Raw genomic sequence first — 19,762 nt, 5'->3', positions numbered from 1 at the left:
AATGACTTGTTTTGAAAATATTTGAAGTGCCTATCAGTGAAGAAATAGAACTGCGAAAATTTAATTCAATTAACAGTGAGGAAAATTTAGTAAGTTTCCTGGAAAATGCCGTGATTCACAACTACATTTATTATACGTTTTCAACATCGTCTAACGCTCCAAGATGCCGCAATTTGCCGGCACGTAGTTAGTTCCCGAACCATTCCAAAGCTCATGGTGTGCAGATATTTCAGTGCGATATGTCGAAGCTCAGCAGTCAGTGTCTACGTATTTGATTATAATTTGAGTGCTTAATATATTTAAGAGCGAGTGATAAATATTGTAGCAGAAACATTTTCAATAATTTGCTAATACAACAGTGAATTGCAAAATGGACGATGTATTTGAAAAGGCCGCTCGGAGCCTGATGTCGGTATGAGGATATGCGCAACTATATCTAGCAGGCACTGACTTCACCACGATTGCACGGAACCACTCAGAGCATACTTCTTGGTGAGGAGGAGTGGTTGTGTCGACCTGAATAGTGGTGTTGTGTCTGTGTGAGAGCGTGACAGTTATTTTGACGAACTACAAACAGCCAAGGACAGTTCAACAAGTTCCGCAGGAGTGTTATTTATCTATAAAAAAGACTATTATGGACTTTGATGACTATGAAACACTTCCAACAAATGATGTTGCTACCCATATGACGGCGGGAGCCGTCGCTGGTGTAATGGAACATTGTGTCATGTACCCGCTCGATTCGGTAAAGGTATGAATCTAACAAGTGTGATTTGTGCGTTGTTATCGCCCAGTCGGTTAAAGAATAATTATTTTTTTCGGCTGTTGCCCAAAGTTTGTAACAGTGAAACGTATTACCTATGGCTCACTAAATGTAAACGTGTAATTAGAGAATGTATTTTTGTATTTGTAGACGCGGATGCAAAACCTGTCACCAACTCCAAATGCTACGTATAGAGGAATTAGTGAAACACTATTTCGCATGGTGAAACATGAAGGAGTTCTGAGACCTGTTCGAGGAATGAGTGCAGTTGTTATGGGGGCAGGACCAGCCCATGCGCTATATTTTTCATCGTATGAGTATGTAAAGAAGTCTCTCACACAGGCATTACCCTTCAATAGTCACGTGGCTGTTGGTGAGTCTTACAACGCCTGTCACCATCTAAAAGTGATTACTTTTGCATTTCACTGAATAACATCAATCATTCCTAAATATTTAGGTACTGCTGGAGTGGCTGCGACGCTCCTGCACGATGGTGTGATGAACCCAGCTGAAGGTGCGTAGACTTTATAGATTGACAAGCCTGTAATGTGTTTTTGTTTTGAGGGGGTGGGTGGGGTGGTAGCATTATAACAAGAGGTGTGGGTTTGTTTACAAGCGCACCCACACTACTGGAGGAGGCCGTTACAGTAATAAGATGGTTGTGTGTAAACATGACAGAAGCTGTATTTGAATCTGTATCTTAAAGGCTGCCAGAACCCACTGCCTAGCACATGTGTTTTACACTCAGATTGAATGCAGACAATATACTGACACTAAGTTATTCTGAACCTATAAATCTGAGAGCCGAATTTCTTAGCAGTTTTTAATAGGTAGTTGTATATTGCACCATACAAATAAGTTCTTCACTAAAAAAAATACTGTGATTTTTCACAAAGTATGTGCAGAAGCAGTGCTTCATGTTATCTAATTGCAGAAACATTAGTATTCTAATGTACACGTTTGTAAATTAATTTGTCATCGATCTTAAAAATGCTGGTGTATTATCATTAACAAATACTTAGCATTATGCATGACAGAGATTGTCGCAGTTTAATTTTATACATGCCAGGTGTATGTTATTTTGGTAGTTAAAAAAAACTAGCCTGCTGTACAGATTGAATTAGAAATTTAACATCAGTGAGTTTATGGCAGAACAGATATGATACTATTCTGCAAGGATGAAAATGGCTTGATCCCCTGTATTCTAAGTGACTAGAAGTGATGCCAGTTGTCATCTGTATTTTTCAGTTGTGTAACTTCAGATTATTCATACAAGTAATATCGCAATGTCAGTCAATGTCACAGGTTGACTAAAAGTACGTAATGCACTCTAAAAAGATAAAATGGGCTTGACAGCAGTGTAACACACCAATAGTAGGAGTAAAGATAGCAAGGCATTTACGACCTTCTCATGTGCAATCAGTGAATTTCTAATTAATAAAAAGTCTTTTTAAACAAGTTTTCTATTTCATTCTTTAAAATGTCATTAATGACAGTGTGTGCTGGTAAATGTGTGTTATGATAAATTCCAGATCTGTCTAACTACACTATTTAGTTTAACAATTCATTTGTCAGTCAGGTGCTAATAACACGTATTGGTGGCCCCCTCTCTTAATTTATTATTGTTGTCTGTTCTCTTTTTTGTTCAGCAAGCATCTCAGTGCAAATCATGAAGAACTTGCCCCGTATATTTCATCCTATGAAACATGCCTAATAGATTTCCCATGTCACCTTAAAGCATTTTTTTCATGTCTGAAGAGCAACCTCATAACGGTATGCAGTGTGCTGCCAGTGGAAATTTTTTATAGCCAGGCAATAGGGTTTGTTACACATGCATGAAGTTTTCATAAAAATAATGACTTGTGATCAATTTAGTAGGTCCTGCACAGATCTGTGGTTGGTGCCACAGTAATTTTGAATCAACTACAAATCCAGAAGTCTGACAGTGGTTTATTATGTTTGCAGAAAGTTTAGGACATGGATACATAGTTTGTCATTGCGGATAAATATCTCTTGACATTAATAGATTAATCACATGAAGTAAAGAAATGTGTCATTGAAATTTAGTAAATGTGGATTCATTTAGTGTTATCACGTGCTTGATCATACTGCTTTTGTAAAACTATTTGTGCTTCCTCTGTAAAACTCTTTTAAACAAGTAGTTGGTGAATCCATGTAGAGATAAGCCAATGTAGGCCTGTGAGTTTTTATGTTACTGAAAAAATGGAGTGTGTTCAGGCGTGTGTATACCATGGAAGTGTTGAATGTGTTTGTAGCAATGTAGTGTATTTACATAGAAGTGCATCATACTGTGGAGAGCAGAGCCTACTTTATACCTTTGTTTATTTCTGTGTTCCATTCATGAGTGTAACAAGGAAGATCTGGTTGTTTATGGAACTTAGGAAAGTAGAAGCCGGCCGGAGTGGCCATGGGGTTTTAGGCACTACAGTCTGGAACCGCACGACTGCTACGGTCGTTGGTTCAAATCCTGCCTTGGGTATGGATGTCTGTGGTGTCCTTAGGTTGGTTAGGTTTAAGTAGTTCTAAGTTCTAGGGGCCTGATGCTCTCAGAAGTTAAGTCCCATAGTGCTCAGAGCCATTTGAACCATTTTTTTAATGAAAGTAGAGTATCTTGGAAAAACTCATCATAGAGAAATACATTAAGTTTTTGTGTGTCAGTATGAATTTTTGTGAATTATTTCCTTCTGATCAATTCCATTGCATTTCGCGAGTGTCTTTGTTATCTACTGTCCAGAGCACGTGGTTACAGTCTTAGCGAGTAATCTTGAAGTGAACCCCAGTCACTTGAGCAGCACAATAAATTAGAAGTTTAAGTGGAAATGAAGTGGTCTATTGATTAAATGTCTAAAATGGCATTACAAAAGCTTGAGAGTTAGTAAATGATGGTTTTAGACAACACTGTAAAATTGTTGAGTGTGACAGAAGTACTTAAGGTAAAGTGGGTGAGGAAAACCATCAGGTGAACTTCTATAAGCACTTCTCTGTATTCTTGTCTGCTGAAACATTTGGAAAAGAATGAGGTGTGAATTAATTCACTCTACTTTTATTTGGTCCATTTGTAAATAATTGTATTTGTTGTTACACCATTACTCAGTATGGTGGTAGAATTGTTATATTTTAATGAAGTGCCTGTACTTAGTATGCCTCATGAATATGAAGACCTGTTTCTAATGTAATTTTTTTTTTTTCTTTTTCATGCTCTGCTGTCAAACATCGGAACTCCGGCCGCTTCGCGCAACGCATCAAATACTGCACATGTAATGTACCACCTGTGCCACTATTTTGAACTGTGTTGCGTTTTCAGTTGTCAAACAAAGACTGCAAATGTACAACTCACCATATAAATCATGCCTAGATTGTATGGTAAAAGTATATCGTGCAGAAGGGCTCAGAGCATTCTACCGTTCATACACCACGCAACTGACAATGAATATCCCATTTCAGAGTATTCATTTCATTATATATGAATTTGCCCAAAGTTTAACAAACCCAGAAAGACACTACAATCCAAAAGCTCATATGCTGTCAGGAGCCTGTGCCGGTGGTGTTGCAGCAGCTGTAACGACACCACTTGATGTGTGCAAGACATTACTCAACACACAACCTGTAGCAGTGAGAGAATCGGGTTTATTTCATGCCATAAGGACAGTCTACAAGTTGGGTGGTCTGAAAGGATATTTCAGAGGAATCCAGGCAAGGGTCCTCTATCAGATGCCATCAACTGCTATCTGCTGGTCAATGTACGAGTTCTTCAAATATCTTCTTTCAAATCCTTCCACTGACCAGCTTATGACAGTGATGTCACAGCCATCAGACAGTCCAGAGATGGCATTAGTTGAAAAGCAAGTTCCAAGTGGATCCATTGCAGGAGTAGAAAGGTGGGCATGTGGTGCAACATCATCTGTCTCCGGTGCTGGAGTGTATGGAGCGTATTCATTCAATACGGTCCATGGCTCCGATACATCTCTTCCAAAGGGAAGCTCATATCTTGAAATTGTTCATAGTTGAACAATTTCTGTTGTGTTAATACCTAGAAGTATCAGTGTGTCAGTGATTGCAGCTGACAGTGGCCATGAAGTTGCAGTATGTACAAAACACTTTCTCTAAGGATAAGAGCAGGCTTCTGTTTTGGAATTACATACAAAAATTTCAATTCCTGTGCTACACAAGTTACTGTGTTTAAAAAGTGTTTCTCATGATAATTACTTCTAAAGTCTGAGGTAATAGAGAGAACTATTTTGTAAGAGTGGGAAAGATGGGTTGAGTGTACTGAGATGTTTATATAGTTACTGATCTGCTGTGCGGATCTCATGTGAATAATACTTGTACATTTTCGTGTAATTTCTGCATGTTAATTGTTATCTCGATATATGAATATCAGTGACAATGTTCTTGCCAAGCCAGGTTTGAATTAGATCTGAGAAGCAAAAGAAAATGGTTGAGCTGACATGACCAAAAAAGAAAAAAAAATTAAGCTTAATTTATTTCAGAAAGCTTTGAGTACATGCACAATGTTATGGGTGAAAACTGTGTTCTTTGTTGTTTTGAAATTAGAATGTTCCTTGATTGTCATAAAGTAGGAAGTAGAAAGTATTTATCACACGCCATCTCCCGGGAATGTGAAAGAGATCTTTAAATTATATCCCCTTTTTTTCCATAGTAATAGGAATTGTGCTCGACAAATGACTTGCCATCTTGTTTTAAATGTGATTGACTGTTCCTGAATTGTGTTATCATTTGGCATTTAATTTGTGGGAGACCAGTACACGATCCATCATGTTTTCTCAAAATACTTCTGATAGTGGCAGTGGGATTTTTAAAAAGACTGAGCCCTTCTGCAGGTTAAGCTCTGTATATTTCAGCAAACACCCAGCAGAAAATTATATATGTCGTTATTTGTGTACCTTAATGTTCTTAGAAGGTATATAATGAGCACAGTTTGCCGCATAAAGATATAAGGCAAAACTTTTATTGGTGGAAAGTGTATTGTCATAAATAAGTCATACTTATTAATAGAGGGAAACATTCCACGTGGGAAAAATATATCTAAAAACAAAGATGATGTGACTTACCAAACAAAAGCGCTGGCACGTCGATAGACACACAAACATACACACAAAATTCAAGCTTTCGCAACAAACTGTTACCTCATCAGGAAAGAGTGAAGGAGAGGGAAAGACGAAAGGATGTGGGTTTTAAGGGAGAGGGTAAGGAGTCATTCCGGGATTGGAATGACTCCTTACCCTCTCCCTTAAAACCCACATCCTTTCGTCTTTCCCTCTCCTTCACTCTTTCCTGATGAGGTAACAGTTTGTTGTGAAAGCTTGAATTTTGTGTGTATGTTTGTGTTTGTTTGTGTGTCTGTCGACGTGCCAGCGCTTTCGTTTGGTAAGTCACATCATCTTTGTTTTTAGATATATAAGTCATACTTATTTAGATTTGAAAGGTTAAATTAATATTGTCAAGACACAGTGAAGCAATTACACTTTCTGTTAGAAGTCGAAAACCATTGCTTGTAAGTAGGCCCTTAACAGGTTCCTCATATAGACTTTGTTTGTCTCAGAAAAATATGGCTTTGAAATACGCGTCATATTATGAACTTTTTCTTCATTGGAATATTTGTGCACCGTTTAGTTTTTGTTTTGCCTGGCGTTCTGTCACTCTTATTGATTTAATAAGTGTGCACTTTCATTTATCTTTGAAATTCTTGCAGCATGTGCTCCTCATTTGCTGACATGAGAACAACACAGAACCTAAATTTCTCCTTATGTACTTTGAGCTCAAAGATATTGTTTCCCCAGTTTTTGTGCATGTATGAAGCTTTTTCTGTTCTCTCGAACCTAGCCACATAGAGCTTGTCCTGTCAGCCCATTTTCTTTGTATTTATAGAGGTTCATCAAAACTTGCATCATTTGTTAAAATTATCCATTCACCAGATCAGTTTATATCAAGAGATTCCTTTGCAGTTTGAACTTAGCTTACTTTGATTGAATCAAATGAAATTTTAATCTGTGCAAAATTCGCTCTTCCGCAAGAATGAAATTTTCTGACATTATTTAATGGTCACTGTGTGATAGCAATGGAGAAGACTGTGCTGTCTATGCTTGTTGAAAATGAGTCATAATGTTGGTAAAATGAGTCATAAAGTTGGTAAAATATATTTATAGAATGCATAGTATTTTACGGTAATGATATAACTTCCTTATACAATGAATGCGTTTTTTCCTCTTTTTACTATTTTTGTTAGTTGTGGTGGTTGGATAATACTGAAATGCTCATCTCTATCAAGAAATATTGCATTTCCAATGTAACTGATATTCATAACTCATTAATTCACTAAAAGATAAAGATGTATCAGGTTGTTAGAATTCATCTCATGTTCTGCTCAGTTGACTTTGTTAAACTGATTTGCCAGGTAAATATATGCAGAGCATTTGTACAACATAATGTTCTTATTATTTGCAGAATACCAGTTTGATGAATCTTTCAAAGTGCATATACAATTTATTTACATTATTCAGATATTCATATGACTATGCTGGTTTCAAAATTGTTTCCTACATTGTGGGAATTTATTTTCTTGATTTGGTCTATATTTTCATATTTCTTTTGACATTCTCAAGTTCATGTTGCATGAATGAAAAAAGATAACTGATTTTCCCCACACCTTTTCCTTCCACTCCCTCAAGAACTACTAGTAACTGATGAAGAACGCAAGTGTGACTGTGATAATGTCCTTATCATTGAATGATGATATTGACTTTTAAAGGAAGTAATATCATTAAGGCAAGCACTGTCACGTAGTGTACATAAGAAACACCATCAAGCAAGTTTATAAGTGTTTTAACTCCTTGATATATTGTTTACTTTTTTATTGATTTTCAGAAGGTACTGAATATTTCTGTAAAACAGGAGGTAGCATTCCTGTATTGACAAATTGATACAACAAATTCTCATTTATTCTGTTGCTTTCATTGGAGCACTGTTTGTGTGACAGGCACTGCCTATTAGTGTGTTTTTGAGATACTTAATATTAAAACAAAAATCTTATAGACTTGATTGGTATAGGCAGGCAAAGGCATGGAGTACCTGCTGATGAATTTGTGTAGTATTAAGAATAAAGAAATGAAATTAATTCTGTACTGTGATTGCTGTTAAACTGTGTAAATCTATTGTATATAAACAACTGATTTTAATTTAAATGAAAAACTTAATTTCTAAATTTGTCATTGTTTGTCATTCCTCTGTTAAATCCAGTGTTTTCACACATCAGCATAAAACATTTTTGTTTTTTGAGATTCCATTTATTTTTGTGCCAACATATCATGAAGTTACATTCTATGTCTTCTGTAAGCGAAGCACACACAACACTCTGGTACTGTTGATGCAAGGTTACTGAATAGTTTTCCTCTTAACCTCAATGGCACATTTACAAGTGGGATGCTATCATCAAATGGTCCCAGCTTTACTTCACCTTCATTGTGATACTGAGTAATGTAATGTGTTGCATTGATGCATGGTGATTCACCTTCAAATACAGATGTGGTCATGCTACATTGATTTATTATTTCCTCTTCTCAGTTGCTTATACAGGCCTACAATTGATTTGTGTTCCTCTTCAGACCAGGTCAAACACCCTCTCTCTATTGGAGTAGTTGTCGATGCACACTGAAAATTATATTTTAACTAACATTTCACTGTAACTCTGATGCTTCATAGCAGTTGTAATTATGAGTAACACTTAACTATTTTAAGGATACTATATTCAGTATTATTGGAACAACCTTATTATTTATAAAGGACCAGAGGTTTCACAGGATCTTTTTCATCAAATGATTGTGTGCAAAGGAGTGAGTATTTTGCTATGTTTGGTTAATGTCTCTAGTGACATGTACATTAATTTTGTATTTGTTTGATAAATTGTTGAAACGCCGATAACAAGGGCTCCACTTTAATGTAATGATATTCACAAAGACATTTGAATGCACAATCAAAACGCTATAATGTGCGCTAGCAGCAAGGAATGGTGGTGTACTTTTTGTATCGTATTTATGCTTGGAGGGTTTCGATGCAGTGAATTTTAGGTTTTTATTCCAGTTACTGGATCAATTACAATTGGTAGATAACACACATTTACATCAGAATGAAAATTTAGATTGTGGGTGGAAGAATGGTTAGATTGTCTATATTAAACGCTTTTCAGGGACACTTTATGTAAATACTTGAATCCTGAGTGACGCTGAGACTTACATTCGAAACAGTGTATGACATGCCATTAATGTCTCCGAGCAAGATGTGCCGTACATTGATTGTTGGCAGTCTCAGTGGCAGCACCCTCATACAGTTAGTGTCCTAGTAGTTTGAATGAATCTGGCACAGTGCAGTTGCAGCCAATTGGACTTCATGCCATCAGATTAATGGCTATCACTCCCTTTATAAAGCACTCTTAATTTTATGGCCATTGAGTGCACTGCAAAGCTTTGTCTTGAGAGAATTAACTTTGGAAAATGACATTCCACAATACCTTAGTTATTCTAAGAGTGTCACAGTTCTCTTTACCATATTACATACATTTATAGTCTCTTCAGTGACTGCAGCTATATGACTTACAAAAATAATTGTTCTCACTTTCTTTGACAGTCATTGTTTGGAAATAGACACTGTTGGCACATTGTCATGCAGTAGACATGCTCATTAAAATGTGACACATCATCTTATAATACTTAATATGTTCAGTTTGTTTTGGTTACAGCTATGGAATTTGGAGGGAATATATGAACTTGTTGCACAATTATTATTGAAGACAGAAAGATGGAATTGAACAGTGCTTCATTTTATTAGTAGGTGTACTTTAAATATTGTCAACTTGGTCATGGGAGTAACAAGTTGTCTTACTGCGCCATTTATTGTTTCGTAGTGATAATACTCCCCTCCCCTTATACTGTTTGTTCTCCACAGCTTCCCAACTCCCCTCATTTTGTCAACTATGAAGTTACTCTCTGTGTGTGTGTGTGTGTGTGTGTTTGAAAAACCACTTTCTTCCTATTTCACAATTAATTCACTGAGTGTCAATTCTTTGAAATTAACTGTACTATGTATAGATCTTCTACCGAATACTGACATATGAAAATTTGTGCCGGGCCAGGGCTCAAGCAGAATTTTCCACTTACTGTAAATTACGAGCGTTCGCCCAAACCACTTCGGCTACCCATGCATGCACCCTTGACCAACCCAAACTTCTACGTCACACTGTCTAAATCTTTATATCAGTCATCTAAATACATGGGAAATCTGAGTTTGTCTCACTAGATCTATACATAGTACAACAGATGTCAAAGACTGTGCGTTTACCAAACTAATTTTGAATTATTTCATACAGAAATGGATCGTCAACAGCATCAGTTCTTTCAGACATCCATGTAAGTTCTTCCTACTTGTTTGGAACAAAAATGAGGCAGTTGTTGCAACAGTTTAGTTTTCATTAAGTAATTCTCTTTAATCTACGTCACATTGACCAGTGTGTTGGAAAATTCTGCATACATGGATGTTCCTCAAATATACTGAACAAGTTTCATTGTGCAGACTTCACTGAACAATAAAAACACTTTAATGCAGGTATGAAATGCACCGACAATCAGGTCTTCCACAAACCATAACCCTTCATTTCTTGTTTATTTCTATTCCAAAATCCCATTCAACTGCAGGGTAAGTTATGAGATGCATAAATGTGATTTGGTATGCACACTACTTACACCTGTACTCTGAAAGCCACATTAAGATGTGCGGCAACGGCCACTTTGTATACTACTGTCACTCCCCCTCCCCGTTCGCTACTCCAGTTGCGAATGGTCTTCAGGCATAACAATAGTTGGTAGGCCTCTCTAATTATACCTTCATGTTCTTTCCATGAAACATATGCAGGAGGAAGTAGTATATTAGCTGACTCTTTTAAGCGTGTACATTCTCGGAATTTGGACGGTGACTGTGGTGTGCATGTTTGCTCTTGGAGCCTCTGTAACTGGAGTTGAACAACTCTGCGACACTGTCACACTTCTAAATTAACCTGTGCTGAAATGTGTTGCTCTTCTTGGAATCTTCTGTATTTCCTCTGTCAATACTATGTGTAACAAGGTCCCAGATTGATAAGGAATATCCACATATTGGTCAAACAATGGTTTTTGTAAGCTGCCTCCTTCATGGGTGGGCAACACTTCCCGAGTATTCTTCCAGTTATTCTGTCTGGCATCTGCTGTACCATCAGTTTTAATGTGGTAGTTCCACTTTAAATTGCTCCTTGCTCATGCTCCTAGATACTTAATGGATGTGGTTGTTTCCAGTCAGCATTCTGCAATTGTGTAATGTTACAATAAAGGTTGTTTCTGCCTATTTATAAGCAATTACATTTGTTTATGTTGAGGATCAACTATCAATCTCTGCACCCAGTGTCGATCTTCTACAGATGTTCCTGGTTTTTTGTACGGTTTGTAGTGTTGCAAATTCTTTGTATACTGGGTGAGTCACATAAGACTTGACACCCTTATTATTTTTTGAAAAGACAAGAACAGTGAGATACAATGGCTGTTAATGTTGAGGTTGAAACTCTTCACAAAATAGTCTGAAAAATGAACTAAAATTCGAAAGCAATTAGCCAGTCGGCTATTGTAATTTAAACACCGTGTGAGGCTCCGTCATTACATGCAATAAGGAAGACAGCCCTATGCTACTAAAATAAAACGTAATTTCCTGTATACCTTAAATACAGAGTCAGCTATAAGTTTTGCATATGGAACTGTGACGTATGCTAGCTTTTGGTGCAACAAATGAGGCCTAGGAAAACTATTTCAAATACTTATACATTTCCAAGTATTTGTAGAAACAAATATATCCCATTAAATGCTCCCCAATCCTACATGTCAAAGCTGAAACAGAAATGTCGGTCATACATACTTCATAATGACAGACAATCCTATTCAACGGATACAGAAAACTACTATATTAACTTCCACAGATTTTAGGAAAAAAAGTTAATTATGTGCTCAAGCTGTTTGCCATTGGCTGCGTGGTGTATTTGCATTCGCTTTTAAGAGACAGATGAGCAGATAAAAGTACAGTGGATAATATGCACACATCACCTGGCCTAATTAATTAAGGTTTCAAGATAGCATCTTTCACTGCTCCCATAGAAAGAAATCAAGAAGCCAATGAGGAGGCTTCATTGGCCACTGTACTGCATCATTCCATCCTATCCAACAGTAAGGAAACATTTTATTCAGTATTTGCATTGCAACATGGGAAGACTGATCTCGAGAGCTGTAGTATTGGAGTCACTTACACTGTCTCTTATCAAGTGGTGCCTCTTTCAGTAGAGCAGATGAAAATGTTCATAAGAATGTGTGCATATGTATTTCCATTTAACATCCTTTGTATGAAGTAGGGTCTAACAATGGAATTTCCTATGAAGCCACAACCATAGGTTTACGCTTCATGGTCGTCGTCATACCTGACAAAGCCAGCGCACATTTTTCAGCTGCCCAATAGTGCATGTTACGTCAATTTACGTTACTGTGGTTCATAAACGTTGCTTTGTCAGTAAAGAGCACATACTGGAAAAATATAGTGTTGTCTCCCAATGATCAAACCAGCAAAATTCTGTATGACTTTAGAAATAACTTTCTCCTAGTACCTGGCTAGTGACAGATAATACCGCTAGAATTTATGTTGTTGCAAATGACACTCCGGGCTGATCCCATGTTCCTTACCAATATGTCTTGTGACACAATTTGTCATATAATAGTAGCAAGTCTAAGTACTCATCAGTATACATACCTGCATGCAAGTAACGTTGAAGCAGAAGTGACCTGCCAGTAGATGGCACTGTTCCCTCTAGTTCTGCAGTGCAGACAAACTGTCATAAGGCTTGAGACAACAACATAGCCTTGTATGTTTATGTTTATGTTTATGTTCAAAATACAATATCCAATTTTACCAGAGTTTCCTTTCAGTTTTAGAATATTTCTTGGATTTTTTGGAATGAGTTTCAACCTCAACATTAACAAGCATTATATCGCTATACTTTTCTTTTCAAATGCTTTTGGATACCATTAAAGTAAGTATACCATTCTCTTTAAAAACAGTCATACTTACTTTAATATCTTGATCACTACAAGTGTTAAGTCACTTTATCACATACCAAACTAAATGCCACTTAGTGTACTATCATTTGTTGAAAACCTCATTTCGATATCTGAAACCATTCATGAAATAAAATTGCCTAAAACCCCATTTCGATATCTGAAATCATTCACAAAAAAAGGGGTGTTATGTCGTATGTGACTTGCCTTATTAACAGAATCACCCCTGAAAAAGTCAATGAACTTACAGCGTTTTCTATTAGCTCATTTATGTGTACTGCGAAAAGTAATGGTCCTCTAAGACACTGTTGATGTATCCACAGTGTTATTTTTGTGCCAAAAGATTTCGCTTTGCCTAAGATTGACATGTCTTCAATCCAATAAGAAATCAGTGTTGATATTGTGTGTGCTCGTATTTTGTTTGTCAGACAATATTGTGGAATTGTGCTGAACATCTGGGTGTCTAGGAATTCTGCATCAAAGTTGATTCCTACAGAGGAGAGTTTTAGTCTGCAGAAATGTCTTAATCCGAGAGCTTGAAATGTGTTCCAGAATTCTGTAGTGTACTGAGCCTGTAGTTTTGTGCATTTTTCCAATCATTGGGAATGCTTCTCTCCAGCACACTATGGTGTGCTGCTGCTGCTGCTGCTGCTACTAGAAAAGGAGCAAGTTCTTGTCCATAACATTGTTTTTGCACTGCAGTTTTTCTTGTGTTGAATGATGGTATACTATGAATGGAAGCAACATTTTTATTTCGTGAATGTAACAATGTGTTGTGCTGACAGTTTCAAAATTTAGACTAGTCATTGTATTTATGAAAAGGTCAACATTTTTGCTACCTGTGGCTAAATTAGGTGGCAGATACATTGCTATCAGCTTTAATATTGATTACTTTTATTTGGCAAAGCACTCTGCCATGGCTGTTCTCTGTTGAACATTGTCATATGGATTGTTTAAGCTTTATGCAATCTGTCCTTTTTGAATCCAGGTACCAAATTTAAATTTCACATTTTTGCACAATCATGACATCTTTTTTATTTCAGTGCTCTTATAAATTTTTTGTCTTCTACTGTTTACCTATTGAGAAAGGCAGTTGCAAAATTTGAATTTGTGTATGTGTAAGTTGTTGGTGGTGTTTAATAAATTACCTTATTTTAACATTTACCCTGAGTGTGATGAGAGTATAGTTAGGAGACTGAACTCCTTATTTTTGAGGAATGGTATTAATCTGAATTTAGATTTTCTTCAGTTTCTGTAATCCACTTCAGACAAATGTTATCTTGATTCTATAAACAGTCTAGTCAGTATGTTGTCGCATGACAGCTCAGCTGAGTTAATCCTCTCTGTATAACAATCTTGATATTGATTTTTTTGTTTTTAATTCCATCAACACAATGCTTGTTAACGAGCTGCATGTTCTTTAATTAAAATATATAGTTTCATGATTGTTTACAGACATTAATTTTACATTCTCATCGAGAAACTACCTGTATAAAGTAACAGGGCGGTTTTTCATGGTATGAAGAGGGAGAATAAGAAATAATACATTTTTAGGCAGGAAGTTTTGTAAGGGAGTGGTTATATTTATTTCAGAACTTTAAACTGTACAAAATACATCATATTGAATAACAAGCATCTTCTTCCCATTACATACTTAATTCATGCAGCTCAAGACTTTGTGCAAATCTTTTTAGTTGACTTAGTTTAGGTGGCTTACATGTTAGATAATTCAACTGTAACTGTTTTTGTTGATGACTGATGATCACATCTATATTGTAATGCATTGTTGTTGTTGTTGGTGGTGGTGGTGGTGGTGGTGGTGGTGGTATAACGGAGAATGTGAAACCTGGTTTCAGCTCATAGCCACTTCATCTTGAATGACACCAAGATGGCCATTGAATCCAACAATCCCATCCAACAAACATCACATGCCATAACTTCATGAGATGCTAAGTAGAGACATGGAATTTAATGCGGGGCAGTAGCACAAATTCTTGATGAGGAATTTTACCACTATCCCTTTCACCAACTTGGTAGATATGGCAATGAGAAGTTTAGACCTCCAGGATTTGAACCAATTGCCTGCTACTAAAGTGCAACTGTACAAATGTGCCTTTGTGACAGTGTCACCGTACTTTAGATTAGTTGAAAATGTTGATCTTGAGGTTTCTGGATACATTCAGAAATTGGAGATTACGCATATATGCTGTTCTTGTGTTTCACCTGACATTGTGTGTCTTGCATTCAGAATTTTCTCTCCCTGTGGTGACAATTGGAACTTAGGTTGGTTGCCACTGATCTTGTTCACGTGCATATTAAAATTTACCAGATAGAATGTGTGATGGTCTTTTTCTAAATCCACAGTGCCAGTTTCATTGTGTTATCATTTTCGCTTATGAAAAGACTGCTATCACAGAAGCTCTTACAGTAGAGTAAATTTTGGATTATCTGATAATGCTGGCAAATGCAGAGAAGGTGCTTAAAGTGTACATTATAAAAACTAATTAAGGTGTATTGTGATAGCTGGTATATTACCTATTATCCATGTTTGCTGCAGGTAACCAGGCCCAAGTTAAGTGTGGTATTCACGGGGCTAATGTTATTTGGAAGTTGTAAAAATTTTCATTAGAAGTGATCCACAAAGAGAAAATTATCTCATAAATATATTTGTACTGTATGTAGTATGTTAATGAAAGGAGAAGTCTCAGTGTGTGGATATTAATTGAATTATCATTGTGTTGAACAGCTTGTAATGTGAAAGGGGTTACTTTGACAGTTGTTTCCAGTATCCTTTCCTCAGCCTCATTGAGAGCCCACTTTGCAGTCTCACCTTTGGCTCTGTACACATTCCTCCCCAAAAAATAGTTTTGCCCGCATCTCGTGGTCGTGCGGTAGCGTTCTCGCTTCCCACGCCCGGGTTCGATTCCCGGCGGGGTCAGGGATTTTCTCTGCCTCGTGATGGCTGGGTGTTGTGTGCTGTCCTTAGGTTAGTTAGGTTTAAGTAGTTCTAAGTTCTAGGGGACTTATGACCACAGCAGTTGAGTCCCATAGCGCTCAGAGCCATTTGAACCAAAAAATAGTTTCTTACCTATAGGAGAGCCACTATTCTCATATTTGCACTTCTTTTTATGGGTTTCAGTTTTGTTTGAGCATGGGTTTCAGTTTTGTTTGAGCTTCCACAGGCCTTAGTCTTCATGAATCAATCATGTAATGCTGTGATCCTTACAGCTTTCACCTTGTCTGTATCACATTGCATTGTTCTTCAGGAATTTCAGTTATCACTCTTGTGATTGTTATTAACAGCTAGTAACTCATGGTGTTTTGATAGACACACAGGAGTGCAGTGAAGCAAGATGAGTAAATATTCTAAGGTTGTCTGCTAACTGTCAGATAAAAATGATTAAGATGATACATGTTCTTTGATCTTTAAGTAGTTCCAGCCTTCCAAAACTTCACCTGCTAATGTCAGATGCACAATAATAAATGGGTAAGTGAAAATTCCCATGTTAAAAGGATCTTTGTTTATATTATGTAAGAACACAGTTAACCTATTGATGTCAATGTTGTATATAAATGTAGAGAAAGTACAATCAGCAAAAAATATGTCTGTTCCTACAAGAGGGTGCTATGTCCTTGATGTGCTGTATGTCATGTTTTATGATTACATTCGAGACATAATTTATAGAAACAAATTAGACTGCAGTTACAAGAACACATGCAACATATTTGATAGTGGGAGGCAGCATATGGAAAACAAAAGGACTGACCAAATGATCCTCTTCTATGTAAATTGCTGTAAACTGTAAGAGCAAAGATTTTATTTTTGTTAGATTGAATGTTGGGTCTTTTCCAAATGTTGCTAGGAAATTACAGGCACACTGAAAACTTTCACATGAGATGGAAATATAAATGAGCAGTAAGGTAGGAAAACACTTTCGTCAAATTTGTGAACTTCCTTTAAAGCAGACATTAATGAATGTTTGTTTTTAATACACTTTTCTTGTAATTGTAATCTGCTTGCTTCCTGTTTATATTCCATTAAATGTTTTTGAAGTAGCGTCTTGTCGTGCAGTGAGGTAACAAATTTTAAATTTAATTGTGATGTATGTATTTCTTTCCCAATTGTGATGCAGACTGTTTCTAAACAGGGCACCTCATTCACAGCAAAAAGAGAGCAAATAATACAGCTGTCTTAATTGTAGCATGGGGAATATTGTGGATTGGAGTTAAAGCACTTACCACACAAATATTACAAAAAAAAAAAAAAAAATGGTAATTGAGTCCCGGAGATAAAATGACAGTGAAATATCTGTTGCAATAATAAATCTGCCAACTATTTGTAAAAACTCATGCATGTTCAAAAGTCAGAGCTATGTCTTGAGGCCTTCCCAGACCTTATACAGGAACTCCCTTGATTTTTAGTGAGGCAGCTGTTACCAATGATGGCTGGATTATTTAGTTAGTGGGAATAAAAGTGTGGCACAATGTAGCCAAACAAAATGTAAAAAATGTTCTGTGAATATTGTTATATGCCATCAAACTAAATATAGTGACATTTCTTGCCAAAGTAACATTCAAGCCTAAGCTCAGAACTCAATGTTTGAATGGATTTGTCTTTTGTTGCTGTGTATGTTAGTTCCATCTTGGACACAACAAGTAATCTTTATTTTTGCTGCTGAACATGCCTATTCCATTTTGAAGTGGATGCATGCCATATTATGTAAAAATATTTCCCAGAATTATGAAAGAATATTACTTTTATCATCATTGCTTATTCGCAGTCTCAATTACAGTCAGCTACTGCAACAGAATGCATTCTCCTTCTAGTTAAACTTGCACAGAAATTTTAGTTGTCTGTTTTGCATGTCTGCTCCTCACTATCCAATTAAATCAGACTATAAATCTTTAAGCAAGTTCCATGCATCAGTTGGTTTTAAACAATCCATTTCATGTGCTGAATATTGCTCTTTCTGTATTTGGTACCAACACATGTTATTCATCACTTCTTCTTTCCCTCATGAAATGTGTCACTTTGATTTATTTTCAATATAATAACTGTGCTGTGTGATTGTCAGTTTTGCTAAGCATCGAGTGGCTGAGCGGTTCTAGGTGCTACAGTCTGGAACCGCGCGACCACAACAGTCGCAGGTTCAAATCCTGCCTCAGGCATGGATGTGTGTGATGTCCTTAGGTTGGTTGGGTGTAAGTAGTTCTAAGTTCTAGGGGCCTGATGACCTCAGAAGTTAAGTCCCATAGAGCTCAGAGCCGTTTGAACCATTTTTGCTAAGCATTAAAGTTTTTTGTACAACATCCTCAGGTGCTTTAAAAAGCAGCTCATTGTGCGCCAAAACTTTTTTAAAAATATTTATTAGTTGTTGTGCACCATCTGCACAAAATACGTTGTTCCCAAGAATGTTGAAGCATCACTTTGTGAATCATTATTTCTTATTTCTTTACTATGTATATTCTCTCTCCAGACTTTTATCTTATGGGGGTTAATTATGAGACTGAATGTGTCCTGGAGGAAAGCATTGGCCAATTGATTATGATTCATATTTGTTATTACAGAAGTTTTTCTTTCGTACCAAATTTCACAGTACTTAGCCGAATCACACATTCAAACTGTTTTTCGGTTTTTGCGTGTTCCATATAAATATGTGTGTTTAGTTCCTAAATTTGAGTTTGAGATGATAAATGTGCTAAAATAAAATGTAGTCAACCACTTTCATAAACTGCAAACATGAAGAGATAAAGGGTTTCACTGGTAAAAAATACAGTGCTCATTGATCAAATACTGATGTCTGCCATGCAAAGAGTGATATGAGTAAAGCCAAGTGCTGTTCAGAGGAAAGTGAACAGTGGAATATGTCACCCAAATGTTTATGTGCTTATCCACTGCTAAACTCTTCCTCTGTGTGGGGAAAGTTTTGTTGTTCATGCCAAAATAAAAAGTGGCTTTCTAATTTATTTTATTTTATTTTTGTTATGTTTCATTCACCAGGTTATTTTGTTCCATTTGTTGCTATTCTAATACAAGACTTTTATGGATAATTAAAACAAAAAGTGTTGCTTCAGTTACATAATGCAAATAAGCTTTAAATGTGCATGAAGACTTTTGGAATACATACTACATATCTGTGAACTGCAAGTGAAATATTCAGTATTTTTATAACATTTTGATGCTTCTTGGAGCTCATTAGCAAAAGAAAAGAATTGGACTTTTAGTAATATGCAGTGCATGTGTTAGTCGAATTCATAATTTTTTTATGAGCCTAGATAAGACTACTGTTCAAATGATTCCTGAAGGGGCATTTGTTACTGGCAATAACCTTTTTACATTTTATAGGAGACAAAAATGACTGTTACATACATAGTTGATCGCTTCCTTGACTTTTCCTGAGCCATTGGAGAATCAGAGATGATGGATGCTTCATAACAGGAGAAAAAATGTGCTTGTAAGTATTCTATAGATATATTTCACTGCCACAAAGAATTTACAAATGTGGAATGAAACTGAATATTCAAAAGTGTCATATCTGTTGCAGCAACTGAGAATCAAGAGGGCAACACTTTCTCACAAGTTGTGTGCAGCATCGGAGGACATGCACATGCATTGTATGTTTTAATGATACCATTTTATGGGTAAGTTTTTGAAACATATCCTAAATTTTTCACCATATAAAGGTTAATTATAACTGAAGTTCCAGTTTCAAAACACTGTAAAAAAAGAACTATGCAAATTATAACATAAATGGGTTTGGTTACAAATGACAGATGAATCGCAGTACTATTGCTATGGTGTGAGTTGCACAGTAAACCAACTGTACTGTGCCATCCGTGTGACCAC

At 36.4% G+C, this 19,762-nt stretch overlaps 1 protein-coding gene across 3 annotated transcripts in view; it reads left to right on the top strand.

The window, feature by feature from the left end:
- The first annotated feature begins 367 nt into the window (after positions 1 to 367).
- The window catches only part of LOC126251884 (mitoferrin-1), a 38,283-nt gene continuing 18,888 nt past the window's right edge, over positions 368 to 19,762 (top strand). For 2 of the 3 annotated variants that reach the window (XM_049952583.1, XM_049952584.1), the window contains exons 1-6: positions 368 to 751; positions 914 to 1,136; positions 1,221 to 1,277; positions 4,089 to 4,662; positions 19,262 to 19,370; positions 19,461 to 19,557. In XM_049952583.1, the coding sequence (XP_049808540.1) occupies positions 635 to 751; positions 914 to 1,136; positions 1,221 to 1,277; positions 4,089 to 4,662; positions 19,262 to 19,274 (984 nt within the window). In that variant the 5' untranslated portion in view covers positions 368 to 634 and the 3' untranslated portion in view covers positions 19,275 to 19,370; positions 19,461 to 19,557. Of the gene's footprint in view, positions 752 to 913; positions 1,137 to 1,220; positions 1,278 to 4,088; positions 5,184 to 19,261; positions 19,371 to 19,460; positions 19,558 to 19,762 lie in introns of those variants that run through there. The other variant, XM_049952582.1, reaches the window with a different exon arrangement.

This window comes from Schistocerca nitens, chromosome 4 (assembly GCF_023898315.1).
Source record: "Schistocerca nitens isolate TAMUIC-IGC-003100 chromosome 4, iqSchNite1.1, whole genome shotgun sequence".
Classification (NCBI taxonomy): Eukaryota; Metazoa; Arthropoda; class Insecta; order Orthoptera; family Acrididae; genus Schistocerca; species Schistocerca nitens.
Note: the sequence above shows the minus strand (reverse complement) of the source record. Positions and strands in the feature narration are given on the sequence as shown.